The 27,175-nt window shown below is 37.6% G+C and overlaps 1 protein-coding gene across 1 annotated transcript in view; it reads right to left on the bottom strand.

Annotated features, from left to right (window-relative positions):
- Positions 1 to 27,175, bottom strand: part of dixdc1b (DIX domain containing 1b) — a 39,026-nt gene that overhangs the window by 5,827 nt on the left and 6,024 nt on the right. Inside the window, exons 2-11 of the mRNA XM_052104843.1 lie at positions 23,092 to 23,221; positions 21,237 to 21,362; positions 20,904 to 21,153; positions 19,568 to 19,684; positions 7,916 to 8,016; positions 7,679 to 7,827; positions 4,169 to 4,258; positions 3,656 to 3,709; positions 2,920 to 2,970; positions 1,133 to 1,237 (exon numbers count right to left, since the gene is read on the bottom strand). Coding sequence (XP_051960803.1) covers positions 1,133 to 1,237; positions 2,920 to 2,970; positions 3,656 to 3,709; positions 4,169 to 4,258; positions 7,679 to 7,827; positions 7,916 to 8,016; positions 19,568 to 19,684; positions 20,904 to 21,153; positions 21,237 to 21,362; positions 23,092 to 23,221 — 1,173 coding nt within the window. The remainder of the gene's footprint in view (positions 1 to 1,132; positions 1,238 to 2,919; positions 2,971 to 3,655; positions 3,710 to 4,168; positions 4,259 to 7,678; positions 7,828 to 7,915; positions 8,017 to 19,567; positions 19,685 to 20,903; positions 21,154 to 21,236; positions 21,363 to 23,091; positions 23,222 to 27,175) is intronic.

Raw genomic sequence — 27,175 nt, 5'->3', positions numbered from 1 at the left:
CCTACCGGTAATTGGAAAAGACACAAATGTATTTGTTTTTCATCATCCAATTAGTGCTCTTGGCATCTGTGACCTCATTATACAGCATACCTATGTTTCTTGCTTTTTGCATAGCCCAATTTCAAACATTACGAGTTCACGCTAATAAGAGACAGAAAACATGGACAAATTCTTGAAAAGGAAAACTATCGACTATGGTTATGTGAGATAGTGGTGTGTCATGGGATTTGTAATCGTAAAAAGTGTGCCTTGGCAGAAAAAAGGTTGTGAAACACTGACCTAAACCACAAAGAGTTCATCTGCATAAAAGCATACAAAAGAAAACACAGCATTATGTTAATTCTGCAATGCAATGCTTACAGAGATGGCTGGGACCACATCAAACTTTTATCAGCACTTAGAAAGGAAGCATAAATAAAGATAAGCTAAGTGTAAGTGATACTAGAAAAGCTAGCTAGCTAGAGTTAGCAATCTGCCTCTTGCTGCATTCCATTCAACTCGGAAAGTTTGTTTTGAATTTTTTTTTGTTTTGAATTGTTTACGAAAAGACAGAGAAAAGTGAAGACTTAAGTACTGAATAATTGTTTGATATATTCTGCACTTAATGATGGTTTCTAGGGGAAGAGTCATCCAGAAAACCTTATGCAATGCTTTCACAAAAATTGCATTGTTTAAGGTGGATGGTAAAACTCGGAAAAGGAGTGTTGAATAAAGAAGTTGATTTAATCTCATAAAAAAAAAAAAAGGAAAATTCATACACATACAATTCACCTCTGCAATGCCTTTTGATTATTTTATCAAGACATTTCTCATGGTAAACCGACACGCGCACACTCATGCATGCACATGGACACACACATATGGCAATACAAGAGGTGAATCTTCATTTGTTTTCTGTGGGTTTTTATGGGAATGTGGATCTTTCAGATCAATTTGAGGAGTGCCTATGGTTTGCGTGTTCTACATTTTAATGCAAGTGTGTCATGCAGTGTGGGACTCGCACTGGTCTGGTCTCGCCCTGCCTTAGTCTCAACTCCTCAAAGTCTTGTCTCTGTACAATCTGATCTTGGTCTTGACTTGGTCTCGGTTTAGGTGGTCTTGACTACAATACTGGTCAGTTGCCTGAACTCACATTCTGTCCCGCCATTTCGTCTTTGGTCATGTTGGAGCGCAGGAGTTCTTGTTTAAGCTGCAAAACTGAGGCTTCCTGTACAGCCATACGCTGCTGAAGAGCATCCTGATGATATAGAACAGTAAATCATTCTAAACTCAAATATCTAACTTTGCTATATATCAGCCCAAGACATACAGTTGAAGTCAGAAGTTTACATACACCTTAGCCAAACACATTTAAACTCAAATGTTAAACTAAACGTTTTTCACAATTCCTGACATTTAATTGTAGAAAACATTCCCAGTCTTAGGTCAGTTAGGATCAACATTTTAAGAATGTCAGAGTAATTTTAGAGAATTATTTATTTCAGCTTTTATTTCTTTCATCACATTCACAGTGGGAAAGAAGTTTACATACACTTTGATACTATTTGGTAGCATTGCCTTTAAATTGTTTAACTTGGGTCAAACGTTTTGGGTAGGCTTCCACAAGATTCTCACAATAAGTTGCTGGAATTTTGGACCATTCCTCCAGACAGAACTAGTGTAACCGGGTCAGGTTTGTAGGCCTCCTTGCTCGCACATGCTTTTTCAGTTCTTCCCACACATTTTCTAATGGATTGAGGTCAGGGCTTTGGGATGGCCACTCCAGTACCTTGACTTTGTTGTCCTTAAGTCATTTTGCCACAAATTTGGAGGTATGCTTGGGGTCACTGTTCATTTGGAAGACCCATTTGTGACCGAGCTTTAACTTCCTGTCTTCTGTCTTGATATGTTGCTTCAATATATCTACATAATTTTCCTTCCTCAGGATACCATCTATATTGTGAAGTGCACCAATCCCTCCAGCAGCAAAGCACCCCCACAACATGATGCTGCCACCTCCATACTTCACGGTTGGGATGGTGTTCTTCGGCTTGCAAGCCTCACCCTTTTCCCTCCAAACATAACGTTTGGCCATTATGGCCAAACAGATACATTTTTGTTTCATCAGACCTGATGACATTTCTCCAAAAAGTAAGATCTTTGTCCCCATGTGGACTTTGAAAACTGTTGTCTGGCTTGTTTATGGCAGTTTTGGAGCAGTGGATTCTTCCTGGCTGAGCAGGTTATGTCGATATAGGTCATGTTTTACTGTGGATATAGATACTTGTCTACCTGTTTCCTCCAGCATCTTCACAAGGTCCTTCGCTGTTGTTCTGGGATTGATTCGGATTTTACGAACCAAACGATAATCATCTGTAGGCATGTGGAAATTGCTCCCAAGGATGAACCAGACTTGTGGAGGTCGACAATTTTTTTTTTGGAGGTCTTGGCTGATTTCTTTAGATTTTCCCATGATGTCAATCAAGCAAAGATAGGCCTTAAAATACATCCACAGGTACACCTTCAATTGACTCCAATTTGCCTATCAGAAGCTAATTGGCTAATTGCCTAAAATCTTGACATAATTTTCTGGAATTGTCCACGCTGCTTAAAGGAACAGTTAACTTAGTGTATGTAAAGTTCTGACCCACTGGAATTGTGATATAGTCAATTAAAGTGAAACAATCTGTCTGTAAACAATTGTTGGAAAAATTTCGTGTCATACACAAAGTAGATGTCCTAAACGACTTGCCAAAACTATAGTTTGCTAATATGAAATCTGTGCAGTGGTTAAAAAATGAGTTTTAATGCCTTCAACCTAAGTATATGTAAACATCTGACTTCAACTGTACAAAGTGGATTTATACATAATCCTTCATAATGTAAGTGTAAAAGTCTTTTTTTTTTTTTTTCCATATGTATGAGTATGGAGAGACTCACTTTGACTCCTTGCAGGTTACGTGCCTCCTGTTTGAACCTCAACAGCTCCCTCTGCGTGAAAATTCAATATAAATAACCAAGTAAAAACATAATCCAGAAACTACTAATAATTGACAGGTTAATTTAAACTACCACGTGGGCTTCATGGGATCAAACATTGATAATTAACCACATTATGTAGTCTGGCAAACAAATAGGATCAAACAAAAAATTACAGTGGAGCTTATGTAGTTATTGAGGCTGCTGTATTTTAAACGACTGAAATTAGGTCTCTTAGACTATGATCGGTCTTGCGACAGACGGGTTTTGCTCAAATATATTCAGATTTAGATAAAATGGTGTTAAAATTACATTAACTACAAAATCCATGCTAAAACCAAGTAACATTGAAGCCATTTTATTTTCATTTTTCTTAGTTTGACCACAAGAATAATAATAATAATTATGGTAACAATAATCAGGAGTTAAAAACATGTCCATCACAGAAGGGGTGCATTCAAGTCATAAATTAATAAGTCCAAAGAATAAAATGAGCATCACGTCACTGTCGCCTATCCAACAATTTTAAGTTGTCTAGTAAGAATTTAACTCAAACCATTTTCAAACATACATTAAAAGAGTCCAGAGATGGAAAAAATATTAACAGTATGTGCTACACTCAAATTCTATCATAATAAACTGAACAAAACCTACAGAACAGCCCAGTAAAATAACAATGCAGTACTAAAAGACCCACCTTCAAATCCTGACTCTCCTCCATGCTCTGGTCCAGACGACTTCGGATTATAACCTGTTACTCAACAACAGAAGATATTTGCTGTTTTAGACTAAAACCACCTTAACAACAGCACACATATAAAACTGAGAAAAAAGAGGGGCAGGTCTGGACAAAAGGCTTAAAGAAAAGTACAAACAAAATGTGAAAGAGAAAAAGAGACACTGTAGGAGAGAAGACTGTTTCAGGAAAGAGGGAGGAAAACGAATACCTGTTTCTCTCTCACAAACAAAGCAAAGTTCACCACGAAAGAAACCAGATCTGCCCTGACAGAGCTGAGTGAAAGAGTGAAAGAGCAGGAGAGAGCAGGACAGAGAGAGAGAGATGGGGGGAGGGAGGGTGTAGGAAGTCACATATTATCAAGAGAGAGGGAAAAATCCAGAGTAATTTAGCAGGATATTGAAATGAAGGGGCCATATTGGGGATACACACTGTCAGGAAAAGGAAAAGAGTGAGAAAAATAAAGATACACACCAATTGCTGCTCAGCATTTTCCACTCCCTCACCCAGAATGAGCGACACCTCCTGCTCATCCTCAGGTAATGAACCGTGGAGAAGAAGAGCCTACGAAACAGCCAAAAAACAGCTATTAATAGCTGCCACTTCGTGAGTCTACAGATCTAAGCTAATCTAGTGCACACAAAATCTGATTTGTGGTTAAGACAAATCTCATCAGGCCTATTTCACACATATTGCATCTAAGATGTAACCGATCTCGGACTCTATACAGAAAGTAAAGTGATTTCTGTGTTACGGCATTGTTTTTTTAATTTGATACTGGCTATAAATGATCAAATTAGTGATACACCCTGGCCAATTAAAATACTGTAGTTATCGGGCTATCGGACAATTGTTTAAACTTTTACAGCGACAAATATTTTCAGTTAATCAAAAGGGGGCGGAACAACATTTAACTAGTGCTGTGTGTGAAAGAAAATTTCTCTTGTGTGGAAATACATTGAATAGGATCACAATGGCAGCAGAGTTGCAATTTGAAAGCTTTGCAACACTAGAATTTCATGAGGTGGAATTACCATTAAACTTTTAACGCAACTATTTTGAACACAAAAATGTTTTGACCACGCAATCTTTAATCAAAATGTTATAACTTGCTTTTCCGGTGAAATGACTGACTCTTCTCTGCTGACGAATGCAAATGGTAGTCAATTTTAACCCTGCCCCATCAAGAGTCTTGAAAACAAACCTGGCATCAAAGCAGCTAATGCAGAGATGAAAAGGTGTGTTTTCGGCTGTTTTCCTCCAAAACTCCCATTCCTTACCCCAAACTTTCTTCGTTAAAAGACTAGCTGGCTAGCGAGGAGAAATAACGGTGAATTCGCGGTTGTGTTTGAGACATATCATGCCTGAATTGCTAAGGTGATCACTACTGAATAGAATGCGTCTTGAATGCCTCTGGAGTTTATTCATATTTTTGTTCATATCTTGGGATGAACAGCACGAGTAAGTGTTTTTTCCCCCCTTTATATTTAGCGTATTGTGATTCAAAACATTGAAATATTATGATCTTTTACTTGCTTGTTTCACAATGGTTTCAGCCTCGTCCTAAGCAAAGACCACGATGTGCTCATGCTTTTATGTTGTCAGTTTGATTATCTATGTGTTGAGATCACTGCTCAATTTCTGCGCTCAAGCTGCACTGTGGAATGGGTGTGTGTCGACTGCAAACTCGCATTCAGATCTGCCTCCATTCCGGCATGCAACAGCCACTTTTCACAATCCTTTCAACAAATGATGGATAAAATCAAGTTCCAACCACATTTATTTTCTCGTTCGATACACCGTTTCACTTGGAAATACGTCACAATATGGAAGTCAGTCAAAACTTACATTTCATGCTGACTTTAAGCCTAAGCGGAGGTTGCTTTAGCTAAAAAGGGACAAGTTAAGAATACTAATGTGAATTAATAATGTGCTTTATTTTTTCAGTTTTTTTTATTATAACTGAGACCAGTTACTCTGAAATATGGAAAACATGTAGAGACATTTCAAATCTTTCAAAGTTGTGTAATTAATAATCAGTGATTTGAAACAAGCTAGCATAAAAAGCATAACCACCAAACTATCAGTATTGGCAGATATTGTTATAAAACAAATCAGATATCTATGGTGCCCGGGAAGGGATGGGTTTGGTTCACATAGTTTTGTTGTGGCCACCTCATATTAACTTGGGAACGTGATAATATGTTGTGGCCACAAGATAATATGATGAGGGAACGACATCCTTTTCTTGTGGCCATGATTTTTTATGACGAGGTAAGGACATTCTTTTCTTGTGGCCATGACTTTGTATGTCAAGTGTATGCCATCCTTTTCTCGTGGTCACAAGAAATGTATGGCGATCCATCGACATAATATTTCATGGCCACGACTTTTTTACATTGATGTAAAAAGCTAAATAAAGACAATAAAGACAAACAGTAAAAATGGAAATGATTCATGAAATAACGTTTTATTTTGAATTTAAATGACATAAAAGACATGATGATTAATAAAAAAATAGTTTATTTTGAATTATGACTGGCATAGCCAACAAGCGATAAGACAAGCTTAAGTGAAAGCCATCTAAAATGCATTCAAAAGTTATGGGCTTTGCAGACGAAAATGTGCAAGTATGAATGAAACTGTTTGATTTATCATGCATTATTTAAAATGCAATACATCCAAGAAAAGAAGACGTTCGATTAATTTTAAAAGAGCTTGACCCAGACAGTTCAATAATAGGCTATGTATTCCATCCAAAATGTATCCAAATCCATGTATTTATATAATATATTTATTGTATATAGCCTATAATTGTAATGGTATTTTAGTTTGCATCTTTAATCAATTCACTGAAAATATAAATACATTTGTAATGGTTTTTGAGACAGGTGTACATTTGTTTATTCCTTATTGCTTGGAAGGACATTATTATGGATAGTGAATATTGATCGGCTTGCTAGTGGTCTGACTCTGCTGATGCGTGGATCCAACGGTATCTTAACCATGTAGGTGTCTGGGACAAATACGACAGTCTCATTCACTTGCATTTTCATACATTCAGAATGCTTTTTAGATGGCTTTTTCTTAACCATCTAAATGCCAGCGACAACACATCTCAGTATGCCATTCATAATTTAAAATAAAATTTGATTTCATTAATCATCTCCATTTTTGCTTTTTGTTCATGCTGTGGTCATATAAGTCTTTATTTAGCCCTTTACATCAACGTAAAAAAAACAATTTTTGCACACATATTATGTTAAGGGAACAATATTATTTTCTCATGTTGTTTCCTTAACATATAATCTAGTGGCCACAACATATGTTCTCACGAGTTAATATGACGTGGCTACGACAAAACTAAGTGAACCGAACCCGTACCTTTTAGGGCACTGTAGATATCAGTATTTGCACACATTTTTTATATTATCACATCCCTACATAAAATGGATATTGGGAATAGGCTATTGTGAAATATTACAAACTTGATTGTCTTGAAATCTAATATACATGTGAAGAACCATATTAACATCCAAATAATGTATATATTTAATATGTAATTTAATCCAAACCCTACAGTGCAGAATTTAAACTGCTTAATTGTCTGGTTTTGGATTTGTGTCACTGCATGTTAAATTACATCAAGCCCAACAGATGTCTTTTTCCAAATAAAGCATGAATAGTTTGGTTCATTAATCTCATAAAATAAATAAATAAATAAATAAATAAATAAATAAATAAATAAAAACTCTACTGCAAATTGTGATGATAAATGGGTTTACAGTGCTTTTTCAATGTGTTTTCAAAATATGTTTTTTACTGTACAGTACTTTCAGTGCGTTCGGCTCATTGCATGCAACGTAAATGCTGTAACATGTTAATATGCACGCCAAAAAATGTATACGCCTTGCAGATGTAGTGTGTGTGAAACAGGTCTTTGATCTCTTAGAACTGCATGAGTAAGTTGTAAGCTACTCTTACCTGTAGGCTGGACACCATTTTCCGTGCATCCTGCATCTCCCGCTCCAGCTGCTCTTGATGCTCACATAATTTGTCCTCCCAAGTGCAGCCCCCTAGACCATGTCCCAGAATAACTGCTTGTTCACAGAGGGCCGATTTAACTGCATCCTCTAATGATAAACAGAAATCACGATTATTGTACAAATATGTGAACAAGACCTTTAAATATCCAAGTTCTGGACTAAACTTTATCAATACCTGATTTATTGGTTTTCTCACTGGATAGGCTGTCCAGAAACCCTGCCTTCCCCTCTGACAGATAGATGGAGTCTTTAGGAGTGTCAGTTGGGCTTGGTGAACTGAGGCAATAAAAAAACAAAGAGATCCCTAATGTACAGTATGGCAAAATCTAAGAGTTGAAAACAATTACTAATGCATATCAAATAAAAAATAACCCTCATGTTGTTCCAAACGTATATAAAAAATATTTTCTATGGAACAGAAAGCACAAAAGAAGTACCATAAAATTAGTCTATATCAGTGTTTCCCAATGTTTTTTTCCCGTATGTACCCCCACAGCACTATCAGTAAGGCTGAAGTACCCCTTCATTGACACAAAATGAAAGATGTGTACCACGAAGACGAAATATTTTTTTTTTTGTGATTTTCTCCCCAATTTGGAATGCCCAATTCCCAATGCACTCCAAGTCATTGTGGTGGCGTAGTGACTCGCCTCAATCAGGGTGGCGGAGGATGAATCTCAGTTGCCTCCGCGTCTGAGACCGTCAATCCGTACATCTTATCACGTGGCTTGTTGAGCGCATTACCGCAGAGACTTAGCACGTGGAGACCCACGCTATTCTCCGCAGCATCCATGCACAACTCACCAAGCACCCCACCGAGAGCGTGAAACACAAATTATATAGCGACCGCGAGGAGGCTACCCCTTGTGACTCTACCCTTCCTAGCAACCGGGCCGATTTGGTTGCTTAGGAGACCTGGCTGGAGTAACTCAGCATGCCCTGGATTCAAACTCACGACTCCAGGGGTGGTAGTAAGCGTCAATGCTAGCTGAGCAAGACCAAATACCTTTTAACATTATTATTACCACCACTGATTATTACTGATCAATCAGTATTGGTTTGATCTTTTGACATCCTTTTTGACTACCCATTAGGGCTTGGTATTGATAAAGATTTCCAGATTCTATTTCATTCAGATTAAATTCTGATTAATTTGGGTATATTTCAGTTATAATGTTCATTTTGCTTACATTTTAAAGAAATTCTCTCTCAGCTAATTCTGTTAATTATACAGGAGACCTTCTAACTTTGTACATTTGAAATATACATTTTATTTGATTATTAATTTCCTAATTTTGGTCAAATTTGAGTGTTTTTTAAAATGTACAAATTCCATGTATTCTATCAATAAATAGGATGTCTTGAAATTGCATATATTATATTGCATTCATATGATTTATTACCCATTTATTGTTTACATGTTTAGTTTGTACTATTTACAAGTATTTACACTGATATGTAGAAAAACGGCGCATATTAACGAGAGAAGATGCATACGATTCATTTAGTGCATCTGTACTATGTGTGATAAGTAGCTGTTTTTGATCAACAACTGACTGTAAAGAACTGAAAGGATTTTAAAAGAGACATTATTCAATGACAAATGGATTGCGTGGTTCTAATCTTTGGACACATTATACGGAACGAGTCAAATCAAATATTTACTCTCAAATATTTACTTACTCTTCAGTGAAAAGATTTTGGTGCCTAACTTCACAGAGTAAAAGATCATTATAATTTTATTTTTTAACCATCCCTAATCCTTTAGTTTTATTTTAAGCCATACATTGGCTTTTTTTTTTATTATTGTTGTGTACCCCTGGAGCCTGATTATGTACCCCCTGGGGTATGCATAAGCCCCGGTTGGGAATCACTGGTCTATATAACTTGTGTATATCAAAGTCTTCTGAAGCTATCCTATTTCTTTGTGAAAGGAAAACATTGAAATGTATTGTTCATGGGGATGTTAGAAGTACGAGTTACATAACAACACTCTAACAACCATAAATCAAACATTTTTAGTAAACCCTAAAAGCTCTTCCATCTCAGTGTGAACCAAATGTTTCTAAATGCTCTTAATATGAAAATAAGTTCAAAAATAGGAAATTCAATACTTATTTAGCATACATTAGTAACCATTTATTTTATTAATAAGTTTTAGTTGGATAAATGAAAAAAGTTCTTGATGTTACATTGTAAATTCTTCAGATTAGCAGGTTTCTTTTTTCTTTGAACCCAGAATGTACAGTAGACAGTAATAGTTAATAGTTGCTCTTTAATAGAACTAGAGGATAAAAAGATTGTGCAACGTCAAATAAAAAGGTTCTATGTCTAGGTTCTAGGTTCAAGAGTGCATTCAGTCTGAAGAACACAAGGCTTGCAAATACATATTAATATTATTTAGTGATATTTTTTGCACAAAAAAACAAAAAAACAAAACATCCATCCATCCATCTTCAACCGCTTATCCGAAGTCGGGTCGCGGGGGCAGCTGCTCCAGCAGGGGGCCCCAAACTTCCCTATCCCGAGCCACATTAACCAGCTCTGACTGGGCTGACCCGAGGCGTTCCCAGGCCAGTGTGGAGATGTAATCTCTCCACCTAGTCCTGGGTCTTCCCGAGGCCTCCTCCCAGCTGGACGTGCCTGAAACACCTCCCTAGGGAGGCGGCCAGGGGCATCCTTACCAGATGCCCAAACCACCTCAACTGACTCCTTTCAACGCAAAGGAGCAGCGGCTCTACTCCGAGCTCCTCACGGATGACTGAGCTCCTCACCCTATCTCTAAGGGAGAAGCCCGCCACCCTTCTGAGGAAGCCCATTTCGGCCACTTGTACTCGCGACCTAGTTCTTTCGGTCATGACCACCTACCCTCACCTTCATGACCATAGGTGAGTGTAGGAACAAAAATTGACCGGTAGATCGAGAGCTTTGCCTTTCGGCTCAGCTCTCTTTTCGTGACAACGGTGCGATAGAGCGAGTGCAATACCGCCCCTGCTGCCCCGACTCTCCGGTCAACCTCCCGCTCCATTGTCCCCTCACTCGTGAACAAGACCCCGAGGTACTTGAACTCCTTCACTTGGGGCAAAACCTCATTCCCTACCTGGAGTACGCACTCCATCGGTTTCCTGCTGAGAACCATGGCCTCAGATTTAGAGGTGCTAATCCTCATCCCAGCTGCTTCACACTCGACTGCCAAGCGATCCAGTGAGAGCTGAAGGTCACGGACCGATGATGACATGAAGACAACATCATCTGCAAAAAGCAGCGATGAGATCCCCAGCCCACCGAACCGCACACTTCCGCACCAAAAAAAAACAACTTCGGCTAAATAAACAAATAAATCAATACAGAAAAATATCAGGAAATTATCACTTAAGGTTTATTGAATTCCTGAAGCTTGCACTTAACAGGCTTTCCCACTTGCATCCACCGGCATTCACTGGGTCCAGATTTCATGGTGTGCAACTGGTTTGGATTTGCTACTGCAGTGCCTTGATAATAATTTAAAAAAAACTGAACAGGCCAATCTATCAGGCCTGGAAATCCTTTGAGCGCATTCTTTGAAAAAAGTAACAACTCAGCTTCTCTAAAGAAACAGAGTGCTTATTGTTTTTTGTTTAGTGTGTATGTTGTGCTGACACTCATTGTCCTAAACCAGGCTACAGACCATAGAGACCCTGAAAGAGATGGCCTATCGCACTCCACATTACTCTCTTTGTTTTATTTTTCTCACGTTGTGGGGAGGGGGAAGGAGAGGACCATTCTCTTTCAAAACCAAATTCAGACTCCCCTCCTCACCCTGACCCATACACACAGACACGAAAAGACACTTACTTTCTCCAGTTCTTCCACCATTCCTTTCTACATTCTGCACTATATTAGCTGAAAAAAACATCATAATTAACAAATGAACACATATCAACTGAAACACATCTAAAACTAGAAAAATTCCTCTATTTATTGTGAGTCTTGTAGTAATATTTGTATACAGTACTCAAATGAGAGAACTTGTGATTTTGCAAGTCTAATCACAGCCATGGTGATAATTGCTTTCATTCAACAGTTCTATAAACAAGAAGCAAATATCGAGTAACTTACATTTTAGATACAATATAGTCAGTTCTTTTGTCTATTTTACTTTTGCTTATGAAAATGATTTCACAAGTTTTACAAACTCAAAGCAGGGTCAACTTTTGTGTGTCGACAAGCAATGCACGGACTGTCTGGAAAGCCATGAACACGTCCACACTTTTTTTGTGTTTTTTTTGCATCAGAAACGCTCTTCATACCCATATATTTTGGAAAACAAATGACATTAGGAAACTGAAAACTTTTCAAATGAAAACAGATTAGAATGGTACAAACACTTAAGTGTCCCAGCACTATTGTCCTAAATATAAGCACTCTTAGAACGCTGCCTGTCCAATCAGATTAGAGGACTGGAACTGTTGTATAAAGGCCCAATTATATTGTCAGTGATTTTGTTGCTGGATGTCGCTAGTGGGAGTTCCTACTGCTGGTCACTTTAACGTTATTAGTCGGGTGCACAACTGGCCATAGCTTTACATAATCTGATCACAGATAAGATACACTGCTGGTAAAATTAAGATATCATTCTTATTTGACAAGGAAACATTTTTTTTGTCTCTAAAATAAACATTCAGCAGGGAAGAGCGTTTATATACAAACTGCAGTAGTGCTTAATGCATCATATCATGAACAAGATGAGCGATTTGTCAATTTATTAAATAAGCTTCACCGCCTTTGCGATTATTGGTTGTTGCTGCATGATATCACTTTTTACAGTGATAGTTCACACAAAAATGGAAATTCTCTCATCATTTACTCACTTTCATGCCATCCCAGATATGTATTAATTTCTTCTGCTGAACACAAACAAAAGATTTTTAGAAGAATATCTAAGCTCTATAGGTCCATGATACAATGCAAGTGAATGTTGACAAGACCTTTCAAGCTCTAAAACTCACATAAAGGCAATCCACATGACTCCAGTGGTTTAATATATGTCTTCTGAAGAGATGCAATCACTTTGGGTGAGAAACGGGTCAATATTTCAATCCTTTTTTACTATAAATCTCCACTTTCACTTTTAGAATGTGAAAGTGGAGATTTATAGAACATTTCAAGAATGCAAACAAAAACAAGAGATTAGAACGGTCTAAATGCATTTCCAGATCCTTTCAACAAAGTCTCTTTTTCAAGGTAAGTCAGTCCACTCGGCGGCTGTCTTTGGAACGCTCTTGGACAGCTATTTTTCTATGTAAACAAGCGTCATGAAAGTGCAGCTCCTATCTACTTGCATGGGGAAAGAGAAAAATCTCAAAAAAACAGTTCGTCAAGATTACGATAAAAGAACATATTTCAAATAAGAATTAAAATCTGAAAACACTGTGTGGCAAGCATGAGATGGACACAGTGGGTGTGGTGTCAGGCCTCGGAGAGGCATTTATTTAAAATGTCTAAAACAAAGGGGAATCTGGGAATTTCCAGGTGATAGTGGGCGGGATCCCGGAGGCTGTGACGTGCTCCCCTCCTTGGTCTGAGGCACATGGGGCGGCGGCTTCCCTGGGCCTCGGCACTTGATGGGAATAGCGGGCCGGCATCCTGGAATGTCAGCCGTGACGCGTGCTCCAATCCCCAGCATCACATCTAACTCGCGCCGGGGTTCCGGAGTGTGGGTCCGGTAATGCATCTAACTCACACCTCCCTGCTCTATTCCCGGACCTGCAAAGACGCCAACAGGTAGAGACCGGTCTACAGAGGAGAGGCGCGCTTGGTGTTTAAAGGCAACGGTGATGAGGCTCTTCATTGGGTTCAGGTGATCCCCATCACATGCCAACAAAAGGGAAAAAGTCACAGTGGGTGAGGATGTCGTATCCAATTTAATTTGAATAGAAGTAGTCTCTGCTAAATAGTCTCTGTTTTGACAAGCAGGAAATGTTCATGGAACAATACAACAACTCTACCGTTCCAGTTAGGGATTCCAATCGATTCTCCCCACTCAGTGATGCACCCACTGAGAATCATGTTGAAAGAACCCTGGTTACAGGAGATTCTATTGTAAGGAAGGTGGAAATAGAGACTCCAGCCACTATAGTTAAATACATTTCGGGGGCTCTGGCGTCTGACATTAGATAAAATTTACAAGTGCTGGCTAATGCAAAATGTAGATTTTCTAAAATTGTTATTCATGTCGGCACTAACAATGTCTGGCTTCGCCAGTCGGAGATTACTAAATATAATGTTAAAGAGGTGTGTGAACTTGCAAAAACTATGTCAGACACTGTAATATTCTCTGGCCCCCTCCCTACTCATCATGATATTTGAGTGGTGTCTAGAGAATAGTATAAGATTTATTAGACAATTGGAAGAGTTTTTGGGGTAGACCTAACCTGCGAAAGAGAGACGGACTCCATCCTTCCAGGGAAGGTGCCGCTCTCCTCTCTAGTAATTTGGCTCATATTCTTAATTGTGATAATATATTTGACTAAATGGGGCCCAGGTCAGGAAGCAGAAAAACTGGATTAAACATTTGTTTGCTAGCTGACTTGAGACGTCATGCAAGTCACATAAACTACAACACAGAGACTGTATCACCTAGATATCATATAGAGACTGTGTCTGTTCCCTGAACTACAAAACACAAACCCCTCACTAAATAATAATAATAAAAAAAAATCTATTAAGGTCAAACCAGGAACATTCCTTTTCTTTTTTAAGATAAAAATAATGTAAAAGGTAGGGCTACTAAACACTAGATCTCTTTCAACCAAACCACTAAATTAAATTATTACAGTTCATACTTTGGATGTACTCTGTTTGACTGAAACCTGGCTTAACTGGATGAATACATTAGTTTAAATGAATCTACTCCCCCATGTTATTGTTATAAACATAAGCCTTGTCTAAAGGGTCGAGGAGGTGTTGCTACAATTTACAGTGAAGTTTTTGGTAATACTCAGAGGGCAGGATATAAGTTCAAGTATAACTTAAACAAGTATAAGTCTGTTGAACTACAAGCCTAATTCCAAAGAGACAGAATGAGACATGCTAATAAAAAACAAAAAGGAGTGATTTGTAAATTATATTCACCCTTTGCTATATTGAAAGTGAGCCTGTTTTCTCCAAAGGTTATTTTTCACCATTAACCAACATCTTAAGGAAATTTGTGTTCCTTGCCACAGTCACCTTTGGCTTGCTCACTGGGGCTCTAGATACAATTGTTATTTAATTATTTATTTTTTATACACAATTTACAAATCATATTTAATCAAACTTAATTTCATGCTGCCAAAGTGAGTAAATGATGAGAGAATTTACATTTTTGTTTCCCTTTGGTGCATGGTGCAACAGGCCAGCGATAAATCATTGTGCAACTAAGCATTTCAAATGGCCTTCAAGTTTACAATATCAGCAATTGCCAACACAACTGTTAAGTTATAAATAAATAAATGTTAAAAGGTGAAAAGGGTTAAAGTGCTTTTTCTCTGAATCAAACAAGCCTGTACGGAGACACTTCACATGCAAACCAGTGCTCTCCCCATTACTTTTTAAATGCAAAACTAAAAGAATGACACACACAGAGCTTCATTTTCCATAAACTCTTGATGCATGCATGGGTTAACTTTGTAATTTTTGTTTTAATTTTAAAAGCCTAACCAGGGACAGGGGTTGCAAATTAGTCATGGCTAGAAACCTGTTTGCATGGCATCTACTTTGTATTTTTTATAAAGCAATGTTTTATGCATTTGTCCCTGTCAAATAAACATTAAATAAAATAAAATAAAATAAAATAAAATGTTTTCCCATTATATAACCAATGTCTTAATGCAAAAGGAACATAAAGAACTGTTGCTGTATGGTGAAGTGTGCTCTGATGATCATCTCTGAATATAATTTGGTCTGGCATAAGAGCTTCAGACTCCCAGCAGGAAACCCAGTAATCTCTGTAACTCAGCCTGCTGTGATCCTCCCAAATATTTTCTCCTCTAAAAAGTATCCAGATCTCTGTACTGTTTCTCAATTATCTCACATTCGTGGCTTCCCACAGATCGCCACAGACTCGCGTATCAAACCACAAAAAAACAAAACAATGAGTGGTCCAATGCAAATAAACACACGTTCTGATCTCAGATTCGCACACGAGATTCAATCTGAAGGGTCATTAGATAATTCTCATGATGAGAGCCCAAGAGTCATTTGGAGGGATCACAGGAAGCTCATTAAATAATATTTACTCTTCAGCATTCACAACTAGGCAAAGGAGCCCGTTTTATTTGAAGAGAAAGGCCACCAGGTGAAACATGTCAACATTATGGAAATTGTTGGCTATGGAAGTCCAGGGTGAGGGATTGATTTCACATCTAGGAGGTTGTTTTGAAAAGAAGAGATTTTGAGTAGCCATATCCTGCATTCTTTGCACTGTACAATCACGAGTAAACTAAATTGCATTAAAACAAAACAAGTTGCACATAAACCTGCAGGAAATATTCAATACTTCCTTTCAAATCCACATGGACTAATGGCAGTACTATCAAGTACAGTCTGAAAGAGTGACATTATGTTGTATGCCAATGGCAGCTTATAATTACAGAAAACGTGATGACTTGACAATCTACATGTGGCACTGACATTGAGAAGATGATTAAAATAATGATGTTTGTACTTCAGCTAAATCAGAAAGGAACTGCTACAGCAGTGACAGCTGTCATACACAGCCATACATGCTCTTTGTGAAAAGCTTGAAGCACAGCAACAGCAATTGTCCTTCACATTCAAAATGCAGGAAATGTTCTTAAGGTGCCTTCATACTGACTGCATTGATATCTAAGTCGCTGTACTGCTCCGAGACTCAGCTCAGATAGCGGTTACAAGTACAGGACAGCATAAGAAAAGTGAGTCAGTAAAATCTTATTAAATCAAAATTATTTTGGATAGCAGTTGGTATAGGGAAAAAAATTGCTTTGTAGTCTCAGATGCACTTGTTCAATTATTTTATCACATAACAAATATGCTGGAATAGATTCTTACCATTTAATTTGTTTTGCTCCCATGTTGACAGTGAGTTTCTACCCCTCTGCACCACATTTATTAATCCATTGAACATTAGGAAGTCTGGCCATCAACATCCTTCTCACAGACAACTTCTTTAGTTGAGTCTCAACCCAGCACCACAGTAAACAGTCTACAGCATTACAGCCCCTACAATAACTAGTTCTCTTATTACCACAGAGTGGACCTATCTGTGCCCTGAACAGTTTTTAAAACCATGTTGGAGGTATCTGCAATAGATCCTTACAGAGTTCAAAGCCTCTCAGTTAATGTGACCTGCTCTTCAGATGCACCCAAGGTTGTCCATATGGAAATTCTGTTTTCAATCCGTCCACAGTGACAGCACTGCTCCGTCACCAAGGCAGCTGCACCCTGCCCCCTCCTCTCTTTTTCTGGCTTTGTGATTGTTCTGAGTTTGGCTAATCATCCCTCTTTTCTGCTCAACAATGTTCAGAGACGACTGATTTTCTCCTTCACTGAGATCTGCGTCTCCCTCTGTAGTTCTCTCGCTCCCTCCCTCACCAGCTCCTCTTTTCCTGTGCAGAAATGTCAGACTTGGTCTGGCCTTCCTCTATTTATCCTCTCCCTTTACCACTCCCTCTATTTTGTCTTGTCTCTCTGCCCTGCCTCTTGCACCTCATCTGTTTGGATCAGTATTTTGATGGAGGGGGAGCTGGTATGGGGACTCATTTAGACTGGCTTGAGGATGGGGAGAGACACTGGTAGTTTGCACAGATCTGATCTGGACAGTTGCTACTTACTGCATTATGATTTAAAGGAATATTTCAGGTTCAATACAAGTTAAACTCAGTCGACATCATTTTCTGGCATAATGTTGATTACAACAAAAAATATATTCAGGCAGGCATAACCTTTCTTTCACAGAAAGCAAGCACAAAAGAATCAGATAACGGGGAGATTATTGGGCAGAGACGAGGCAATGCAATCAGGACATGCGGTTATCTAGACTTAAACCGGAATAAATCTTGTGAGCTCTAACATGTCAAGAGCATGTTTGCTACCACTGCACCATGTCTCTTGTAGACTAGAAACATTTGGCATGAAAAAATGAATAACTGCTGTAATCTTTATTGATGACAACAAAGTTTTGGATAAGTTATGGATATTCATGGATGAACAATGTATGCAAAGTAGTTCTATCATTCATTGCAGAAAAAAATACTGTTCTGTACAGATGGGTTGGAGAGACAGAGGTCTGCAACCCACCTTGGACCGATGGTACCTGAGAAACAGTGTAAACACTTCCTGTAGCACTTGCCATAGATGTGGCTGTCTCTTTACATTTAGCTGATCCCAAAAACTCAATGGGGTTAAGATCCATAACACTCTTTTCCAATTATATGTTGTCTAACGTCTGTTTCTTTGCCCATTCTAACCTTTTCTTTTTTATTTTCCACAATTCTTCCCATAAAGCCTGCACCCCTGAGTCTTCTTTACTGTTGAAACTGGTGTTGAGCGGGTAGAATTCAATGAGGTTGTCAGCTGAGGACACGTGAGGTGTCTATTTCTCAAACTGGATGCACTGATATACTTACACTCTTGTTTAGTTGTACTTCTGGAGTTCCACATCTCTTTCTGTCCTTGTTAGAGCCATTTGTCTTTTGCCTTTGAAAACTTTAGTGTACACCTTTGTATGAAATATTCAGTTTTTTAGCAATTTCAAACATTGTACAGCCTTCATTCCTCATAACAATGATTGAATGGCGAGTTTTTGCGATTTTTGACCTAATATTGACCTTAAAACATGCCAGTCTATTGCATACTGTGGCAACTCAAAAGCAAACACAAAGACAACGTTAAGCTTCATTTAACAAACCAAATAGCTTTCAACTGTTTGATATAATGGCAAGTGATTTTCTAGTACCAAATTATCATTTTAGCATGATTACTCGTGGATAAGTTGTTGGAGTGATGGCTGCTGGAAATGGGGCCTGTCTAAATTTGATCAAAAATTACTTTTTTCTAATAGTGATTGTGCTTTTTTTTTTTTTTTTTTTAATCAGTAATGACATGACTATACTTAGATCAGTTGAATGCTATTTCGGTGAATTAAAGTTCCAATTTCCTTCTGAAACGGCTAAATCTGTACATTATTCCAAACATTTGCTGCCAGGGTATATGATTTCAGAGTTACAAACTAGTGTTTCAAAACAAGTGGAAAGTCAGAACAGAAATGGCCACGACAAAAAAATTGTTCAAACCCAGCAACCAAATTCCTAAATTCCCATTTATGATGCCCGAAACTGACAACATGCATTTACTGGATCTTTAATAATAACAGGACATACATTTAATAATTTTATATGTAATAACCTGTAACACACCGAAAACAATCTGTTTTACAGTGCTTAACACACCTTTAATCACGACTTTCCACAGACAACCGAAAGTCTCACAAAGCATGTTTGTTTGTTTCTTTAGCATCACGATTTAAGGTAAAAATGTATATGAATGAATAAGGTAAAGTGTATATCATCAGTACTGTGACTGATCACCTCACGTTTTAAGGGTTCTTTCACTCTAGCACTTTTGTTGAGCACCCAGGTTCGAATTAAGTAAATATTCAGTTCGTTTGGATGATGTGAAGCTGTTTTCCAAACTTGGGTTTGGAAAATACATATATAATAAAAAAATATATAAATATATATAAAACGGTTTCAAATAGTTTTATATGAATACACCTTAGGACATTGCATTGCATTCAGTACTATTAATTTAGGCATCTAGTGTTTACCTTGTGGATCTTGCTCCAGTCTCCTCAAATGTTCCTTTTTGCCCTTCATACTGTTGGACCAATGCTCGGACACTTAAGCAGGAGTTCTCCACGTCCTCATCAGCACTACAACCACGACTGAGAGAAACAAATACAGAGAGAGATATACAGTACCGTGCAAAATATTTAGGCACTTTAGATGTTTCACAAAAACATTGTCTTAAGATGGTTATTTATATCTTCAGCTTTAGTGTGGCAATATGAAACAATTATTTTAGAGAATAAAATAAAGAGAATAAATGGATAGAAGAATTAAATTCTCCAAGAAGCTTGGTACATCCTATCTGCCAACAACCCAGAAAAACTATGTCCAGGTCTACCTAGGAGAATTGGTGCTGTTTTAAAGGCAAAGGTGGCCACACCAAATATTGTTTTAGCTTTTTTATGTTTACTGGACTTTGTATGATTTTTATTGATAAATGAAAATTATTTATGGCATTATTTTTAAAGACATCCTCTCTATGCAACATTTTTCACAAGTGCCTAAAACTTTTGCACAGTACTGTATATTTAATGATGCCAGCCCGTTTACATTTACATTTATGCATTTGGCAGACGCTTTTCTCCAAAGCGACTTACAGTGCACTTATTACAGGGACAATCCACCCGGAGCAACCTGGAGTTAAGTGCCTTGCTCAAGGACACAATGGTGGTGGCTGTGGGGGTCGAACCAGCGACCTTCTGATTAACAGTTAAGTGCTTTAGCCCACTACACCACCACCACTGTTAAAAGCTTTCTCCCTTGTGTAACAACAATTTTCAAAGCTCTCAACAGGGCTACAGGCCACTAGACTTGAGAGCAACACAAGTTCTGGATTAAACACATTTTGGATTGCAGATCTGATTATCCATATGCCACCTTTTAGATAAGCTGTAATACCCACATCCACAGGAAGAGGGCAATATTTCATCTGATGAGCAAATGGAACCTCTTACATTGAGAAGGAGTCTGTGGTTCCAATTAATCTAGTTAAGAACAGTTCTCAAGCTACAGATCCCAACAGCAGCAATTGGCAGTCAGTTAGCTGAGATTAAGGCTCCATTCATAAAATATATTTTACATACTTAATTGTATGTAAAACACCTTCCCTAAAGTAATGTACCATCTTTAGTTTATCCGCAAAATAATCCTAATCCTAATATTTCTTTCACACTATTTATGAAAATAAACTAAACTTCAAAAACTAGCACAGGAAACAGAGTTCCCTGAGATGTTAAAAATGAAAGTTCAGGCATGCAGGCTGTAAACATTGTGTGGGTGAGAAGGAGAAATAGAGTAGCGTGATGCTCACTGTACCTGCTCCATTCTTGTCTTAGGTGAAAAACAGAGCGGCCTGGGCGAGAGGCATCCTGTCTGGCTGCTGCCAGTGCTGCTGCTGCATTCTGGGCCATTGCCATGGTGGAATGTGGTCTGTGATTGGCTGAGGAGCCAGTGGAACTCCTGCTTACAGCCCCCGCTCTTTGATTGGCAGATGCAGAGGGTTTAAAATGTGCAGCCAGGGCGAGAATGAGCCTCATGGCAGATTTGAGGTTCCCCTCCACAATGTCTTTGAAGACAGAAAAAAAAGCAGATCTTAAATAAGTAGGTCTATCAGCTTACCTGGGATTAAGATTCTGCTTTGTAACTCACCCCTGGCAGAGGTTTGTGGCATTCGGATCCGTTTGGATGACACAAACTGCAGAACCTTTTCCACATTCTGCTTCTTCTCCAGGTCGTCCTGTGGCACATAATGAATGCCATCGAGCAGCTCACCAGCTTGCCAAATAGATAGGACACATTCTTAATATGAAGGCTTATAATACAGGGCCATTATAAATCTGGAATATGATGTACAGTAGTGTTGTCACGGTACAAAAATTTCAGTAGTCGGTACCAATACCAGTGAAATTTCAAGGTACTCGATACCATTTTCGGTACCAAAGCAAAAACAGGTTATTAAACAACACTCTTTTATTAACAAAGTCTACAAAACATTAGCAGCAGAACTAAGAACAGAAATATGCCATTGAGCAACACTTTAATTTAAATATATTATTTTTTTAATTATAACAAAACGGAACAATGTATGCTTTAAGTATTTTTGAACACTTATATAAGATTTGCTTCATCTTTTAATATAAGATTTGCTTCATCTTTTAATTTAAGTTTTTACAAAGTACTAAAAAAAAGCCTAAATAAACAAGCATACAATAGAATTAATAAAAAACAATTTAAAACTAATGTGCAAAGTGCTCTCTTATTAATAAAGCTGCATATTGCCAATTTTCTTCAAGATAAGAAATGCATAGTGACATATATATATATATATTATGATTAAGTCGCGAGCAACCACATTCTAATCTAGTTGCATTTAGCGTGCGCGTGCGAGGGATGAATGTCCCCGAGGCAGAGTCTCTCTCAGCCGAGTACAGTTTCAATCTCTCCCCCTGAGATCGGGACATTCGCGCAACTCATAGAAGAGGCGCTTACCACACAGAGAAATGCCAGTTTCTGAGTTTATAGTTATTAACATGAGCTGCTTCTGTTTTATTTGAACTTTAATAAAGCAATTTTACTGGAGTGGTGGTGGTGTAGTGGGCTAAAGCACATATCTGTTAATCAGAAGGTCGCTGGTTCGAGCCCCACGGCCACCACCACTGTGTCCTTGAGCAAGGCACTTAACTCCAGGTTGCTCCGGGGGGGATTGTCCCTGTAATAAGTGCACTGTAAGTCGCTTTGGATAAAAGCGTCTGCCAAATGCATAAATGTAAATGTAAATTTTACTGCATTTAAGATGTTACGCCAGGATGTTTCCTTTAAAGAGCTCCGCCTCCGCTTATTCCACAATGGTACATGCTTCTGTACTTTTGTACTTTATTTTTTAATCATTCCCTAATACTTTGGGATCTACATAAAATAAACTGTAGAGTGCATCTGGACTGATCTGTGTAATTCTTCCTCCATCAGACGTGAACGGCTGCTCTCACGCGATATCGTTACAGTTTAATGTGTTAAACTGTGTTACGTTAAATGAGATCAAACGACTATTCATCAACGAACATTTTTCTCATCAATTTTGTATTTTCGACGATGTCGATAATGTCGACTAAACGTTTCAGCCCTAATGCAAATGATAATATGCTTTTAAACTCACCTGCTTTATTTGCTTGAATAAATCCAGGTGTCTGTCTTTATTAAGTTTGATGTGTTCCCTCCTATCGTCAGAAAATTGCGAAAGCAGCGTTTACAAACAGGTTTTTGCATCTGCATGGGTACCGGGTAGACCCGGTACTCTGTACCTTCAGAAATTCTGGTATTGTAAATAATTTTTTGTTTTCGTACCGACTTGGTATTTTTGACAACACTAATGTTCAGTACTACTAACTTTGCATGAATGCCAGAAATTAGATTCAAGATATTATACAAATACTGTATTTATGTAGCCGAGCCATGCACTTCAAACAGACATGTGAGATTAATGTCATACTATGCAAAACAGCCTTACCCACTATATCAATGAGGTGTGCAAGGACTACGCCATCTCTGAGATCCTGCCGTAGATCACTCACAGGTTTCAGCCCTGGCTTCTTCCTCAGCTGTGCATTAACCCAAGACACATAGGCAGCCAGTTGTTGCTGGAAAGGCAACATTTACATACATGTGAGTTCAAACTTGGTCTTAAGTCTTATGCACCAAGGGTAAATAAAAAGCAGATACAAAGATTTGTTTGGTCCAATTATAGAATTCTGTATAAAGCATTTTAAAATTTAAATAAGAATCAAAATGAGCTTTACTGCCAAGTATGCTTACAGACACAAAATAAATTTGTCTTGGTGACAAAAGCACCCAGTGAACAGAAAAATATGACAAACAAGACATATATATCAAATATACCATAAGCATATTGGAGAACTTGCCGCATTTCCAAGTATTCATATTGTCTCAATTGCTTCAGTCCCTTCATGTAATCACATACCAACTCAATGATGTTGAGATCAAGGCTCAGTGGGGGTCATATCTGTTGTAGGACTCCTTGTTCTACTTCTTTTCTATTTACAATATAAATGTTTGAAAATCTAAAATGGATATTTCCTATTGACACACTAAAGCAGAAGATACAAAATAACCATTTTAAGACAAATGTTTTTTGTGAAACATCTAATGTGCCTAAGACTTTTGCACTGTATGTATATATATATATATATATATATATATATATATATATATATATATATATATATATATATATATATATATATATATATTATAAACACAGGGCTCCAGACTGCGACTAAAATGGTCGCAAATATGACCAAAAATAATTGATTGCGACAATAATTTAAAATTGCAATTGGCGACAGTCGGGTTGTGTGTGTTCATATATGTTTTGCTAGATATCATCTTATGAGTTACTGAACACATCTTTAGAGTGCCAGTGTGTTTTGCGCCACTTTTAACCTGTTTTGTTGATATGATTAAACAAACGCAGTATGGTAGAGTCAAAAAAAAAACAAATTATTATTTTCCATGGATCACCCGAAAAGAACTGAGGGTTTGAACTTAAGAGCGTAGGTTAGCAGTTTGAATCAGATTCGCTCAGCGAACCAGCCATCAATGAGCTCACAACTAGGGGAGCAGACATTTCAAAATAAGAGTCCAGTGTGTATTTTGGTCTTCTTTATAATTAAAAGTCCTGTATTGTGTACCACCTTTTTTCTTCTGGTAATTATTGATTAGGATAGACTGTAAACTGTACAATAAACTGCATCTGGGATTTCATTCAATTTGCATTAATGTAGCCTCTTTGTCTAAGCCATCTGGTAACAGTAAAGAAAGAATAAGGCAATATTTAAAAAATGTATATATAAAAAAAATAATTATATATATTAAAAATACAGTATGTATATAATCAAGCTTTGGACAATTAGGACAATACACCTTTTCCACAGACTATGATGATGTGTTTCCGCCTTATTTAGCAGTGTAAATCTAGCAAACCTTTTTATATGACTTTCTTTTTTAAATATTGAGTGCAAGTTTATAACATTATGCTTTGTGTTATATTACCCTGGAATTACTTTTAAAAAATTAATTACCACAGCTGTGAGGTTTTTTTTTAATTTTATTTTATTTTTTTATTATTTGTGCTTTAGCAGATACAGGCTTTAGCAGTTCGTGGCCCGAAAGCCTATCGTGATCTGCAGCTACTCAGGACTAAGAATATATGATAAGTGACATTAAGCATCAAGAAATTACAGTTTTATTTTTGCTAAGGAGATGTATGTTTAGTCTCTTCTTGAAGGCCTGAACATTCTTTGAGGTGATTTCACCTACTACAGTAGAGGGGAGGCAGTTCCAAGTTGTTACAGCCGAATGAAGAAAGCTCCTTCCCAAGCATTTGGTGTTAGACTAGGGGAGTTTTAGGGCGTGACTTGGTCGTGCTCTTCGAGTGGTTCGGCAAACGAGATCTGGTGGGGGTAGCCAAGCAGTGTGCATTTTGAAAAGCACAGTTGTTGCTGCAACAGTTCTACGATGGCTGAGCTGACTGATTGCATATTTCCTTAGGGCAGTGTCCTCATCCTCCCCAATGATTTTCAGTGCCTTTTTCTGGATGTTGTCAAGCTGCCCAAGGGTGGTCTGTGATGCGTTCATCCAGGCAAGGCATGAGTACTCCAAGGTACTCCTGACTTGTGCCTTGTAGACATTGGCCCTACCTTTGACATCAAGCTTGTTGGCCAACCTGCTCAGAGCTCCAAGACACTGTCCAGCATGCTTGCCGATGTTTGATAGGTGATTAGTCCATAGCAACTTCTTATCGATACATAGTCCCAGAATATTCAACTGATTACAGCTGCTCGTTATTATTAACAATAATCAACATTACCCAAAACCGAACCTTTTTATGCTGCTTGTATAAACTTATTTTGCAGCTTTGAAGATTTATGACAAGAACACGTAAAATGTTCAGTTTAAAATGATTCTGACAGTCAAACTAAAAATAAATGGCATAATGACTAAACATCAATAGGGATGTGCACTCTCTGAGTAAGAATGACAGTCATACTGTGTTTGTAACGTTTGTTAAGAGTTCGGTGTGTAAATTAGCCATTAAATGCCTTACAATAAGCCTCAAATTTGCATGAAAATAATCGTATAATGTAATCACGCCAGCTAAATCACACACATTTGAATGATCATTCGTGATGTTCATGTCTTGAGCTCAAAACGCACTTACAAACACCAACAAGTGTTTGAAATAACATTCGACTTGGATCTGATGTGGATTCCAATCACAGAATGAAGTAGAATTACATTAATTATTGAGTTATATGCTTTCTCTTACGCATACTAATCACTTTCATACTAAATATAATTTATACTAAAACAAATACCAGAGACCGCTTAGACAAATGTCTCATGTGCTGAGAATGTGCTAACGTGCTAACCATAAAAATATAAATCATAAAAGTTTAAGAACCACTTCATGGTCAGAATGGCGACATTTTGAATCACGCTCGCGCCAGAGAATTATTGCAACTCGACCTGTAATTGGCCAAAATGCTCCGTTCGACTTTTCCGAGACCCTCTACTCTTCCCTGTGGAACACGGAAGTTTGATCTCTGACCCACTTTCTGTAGATCTGAATATTGAATTTGGTGTTTGAATTTCTTCTTCATCTTGAAAACTTGAAGCTGTATTTTTTTAAACTGGATATTTACGGTGTAAGAACTCAGAACCAAACATTTGCTGTTTGAAATTACATATTTTTAAAATTGTGCCATAAAAAAAAAACAATTCAATTTAGTTAAATATGAAATGTCCAGGATTGGAGTTTAAAAATATTCAAATTCAAACCCATTTAAAATACAACTGAATATTTTATTTGGCAAAAATCACACTTGTATTTCAAATTCAAATGTCTATAATTCATATAGTTTTGGCATATTTCTGGCTCCATATGACAGTAAATTTGGCATCTTCCCATCTTAATCGACTGCTCTCTATATTTGACTGGAAAGTCATTCAAATGTAATGGTGGACTTTTTATTTTGCTCTAGGAGCAAATACGTAAGTGAAAATTGTATTTGCTGTGGTCTCCCATTCACCATTCTCGAAGTTTACAATGCAATCATTTACTTCTGCGTTCCGAAACCTGGAGTGTTGTGAGTGTTTGAGGGTACACAATTACTACACGAGGTGCAAACATTCATTGATGCTCAAGAAGCCAACACACTACTATATGTATATTTTATGTAAATATCTGTAATATAGATTCTGAAGAGCAGTACCAAATAAAAAAATATCTCTTATATTTATATAAATTATAAAAGGGGTGTGAACATTTATGAGACAGAAGAGAATGCAAACTTATCTTCTCAACTATATATACTGTTTATTAAACCTCAAATTAATGGGTTATCAGCTGTCTTCCTTTTCTTAGGCTTTCTATCTTGTATTTTAACAACAATCTAAATCGAGCAATTCTGTGATTTGTAATCTAAAAACAGCCATTTGGCTCAATTCTTCAGTTTAGGAGCCAATGGCTCTTAAGCCATTTTTTTAGTCTGGAGCACTGATGTACATCGATC

This window comes from Xyrauchen texanus, chromosome 34 (genome assembly GCF_025860055.1).
Source record: "Xyrauchen texanus isolate HMW12.3.18 chromosome 34, RBS_HiC_50CHRs, whole genome shotgun sequence".
NCBI classification, from domain to species: Eukaryota; Metazoa; Chordata; class Actinopteri; order Cypriniformes; family Catostomidae; genus Xyrauchen; species Xyrauchen texanus.
This window is presented reverse-complemented; position numbering and strand designations above follow the sequence as displayed.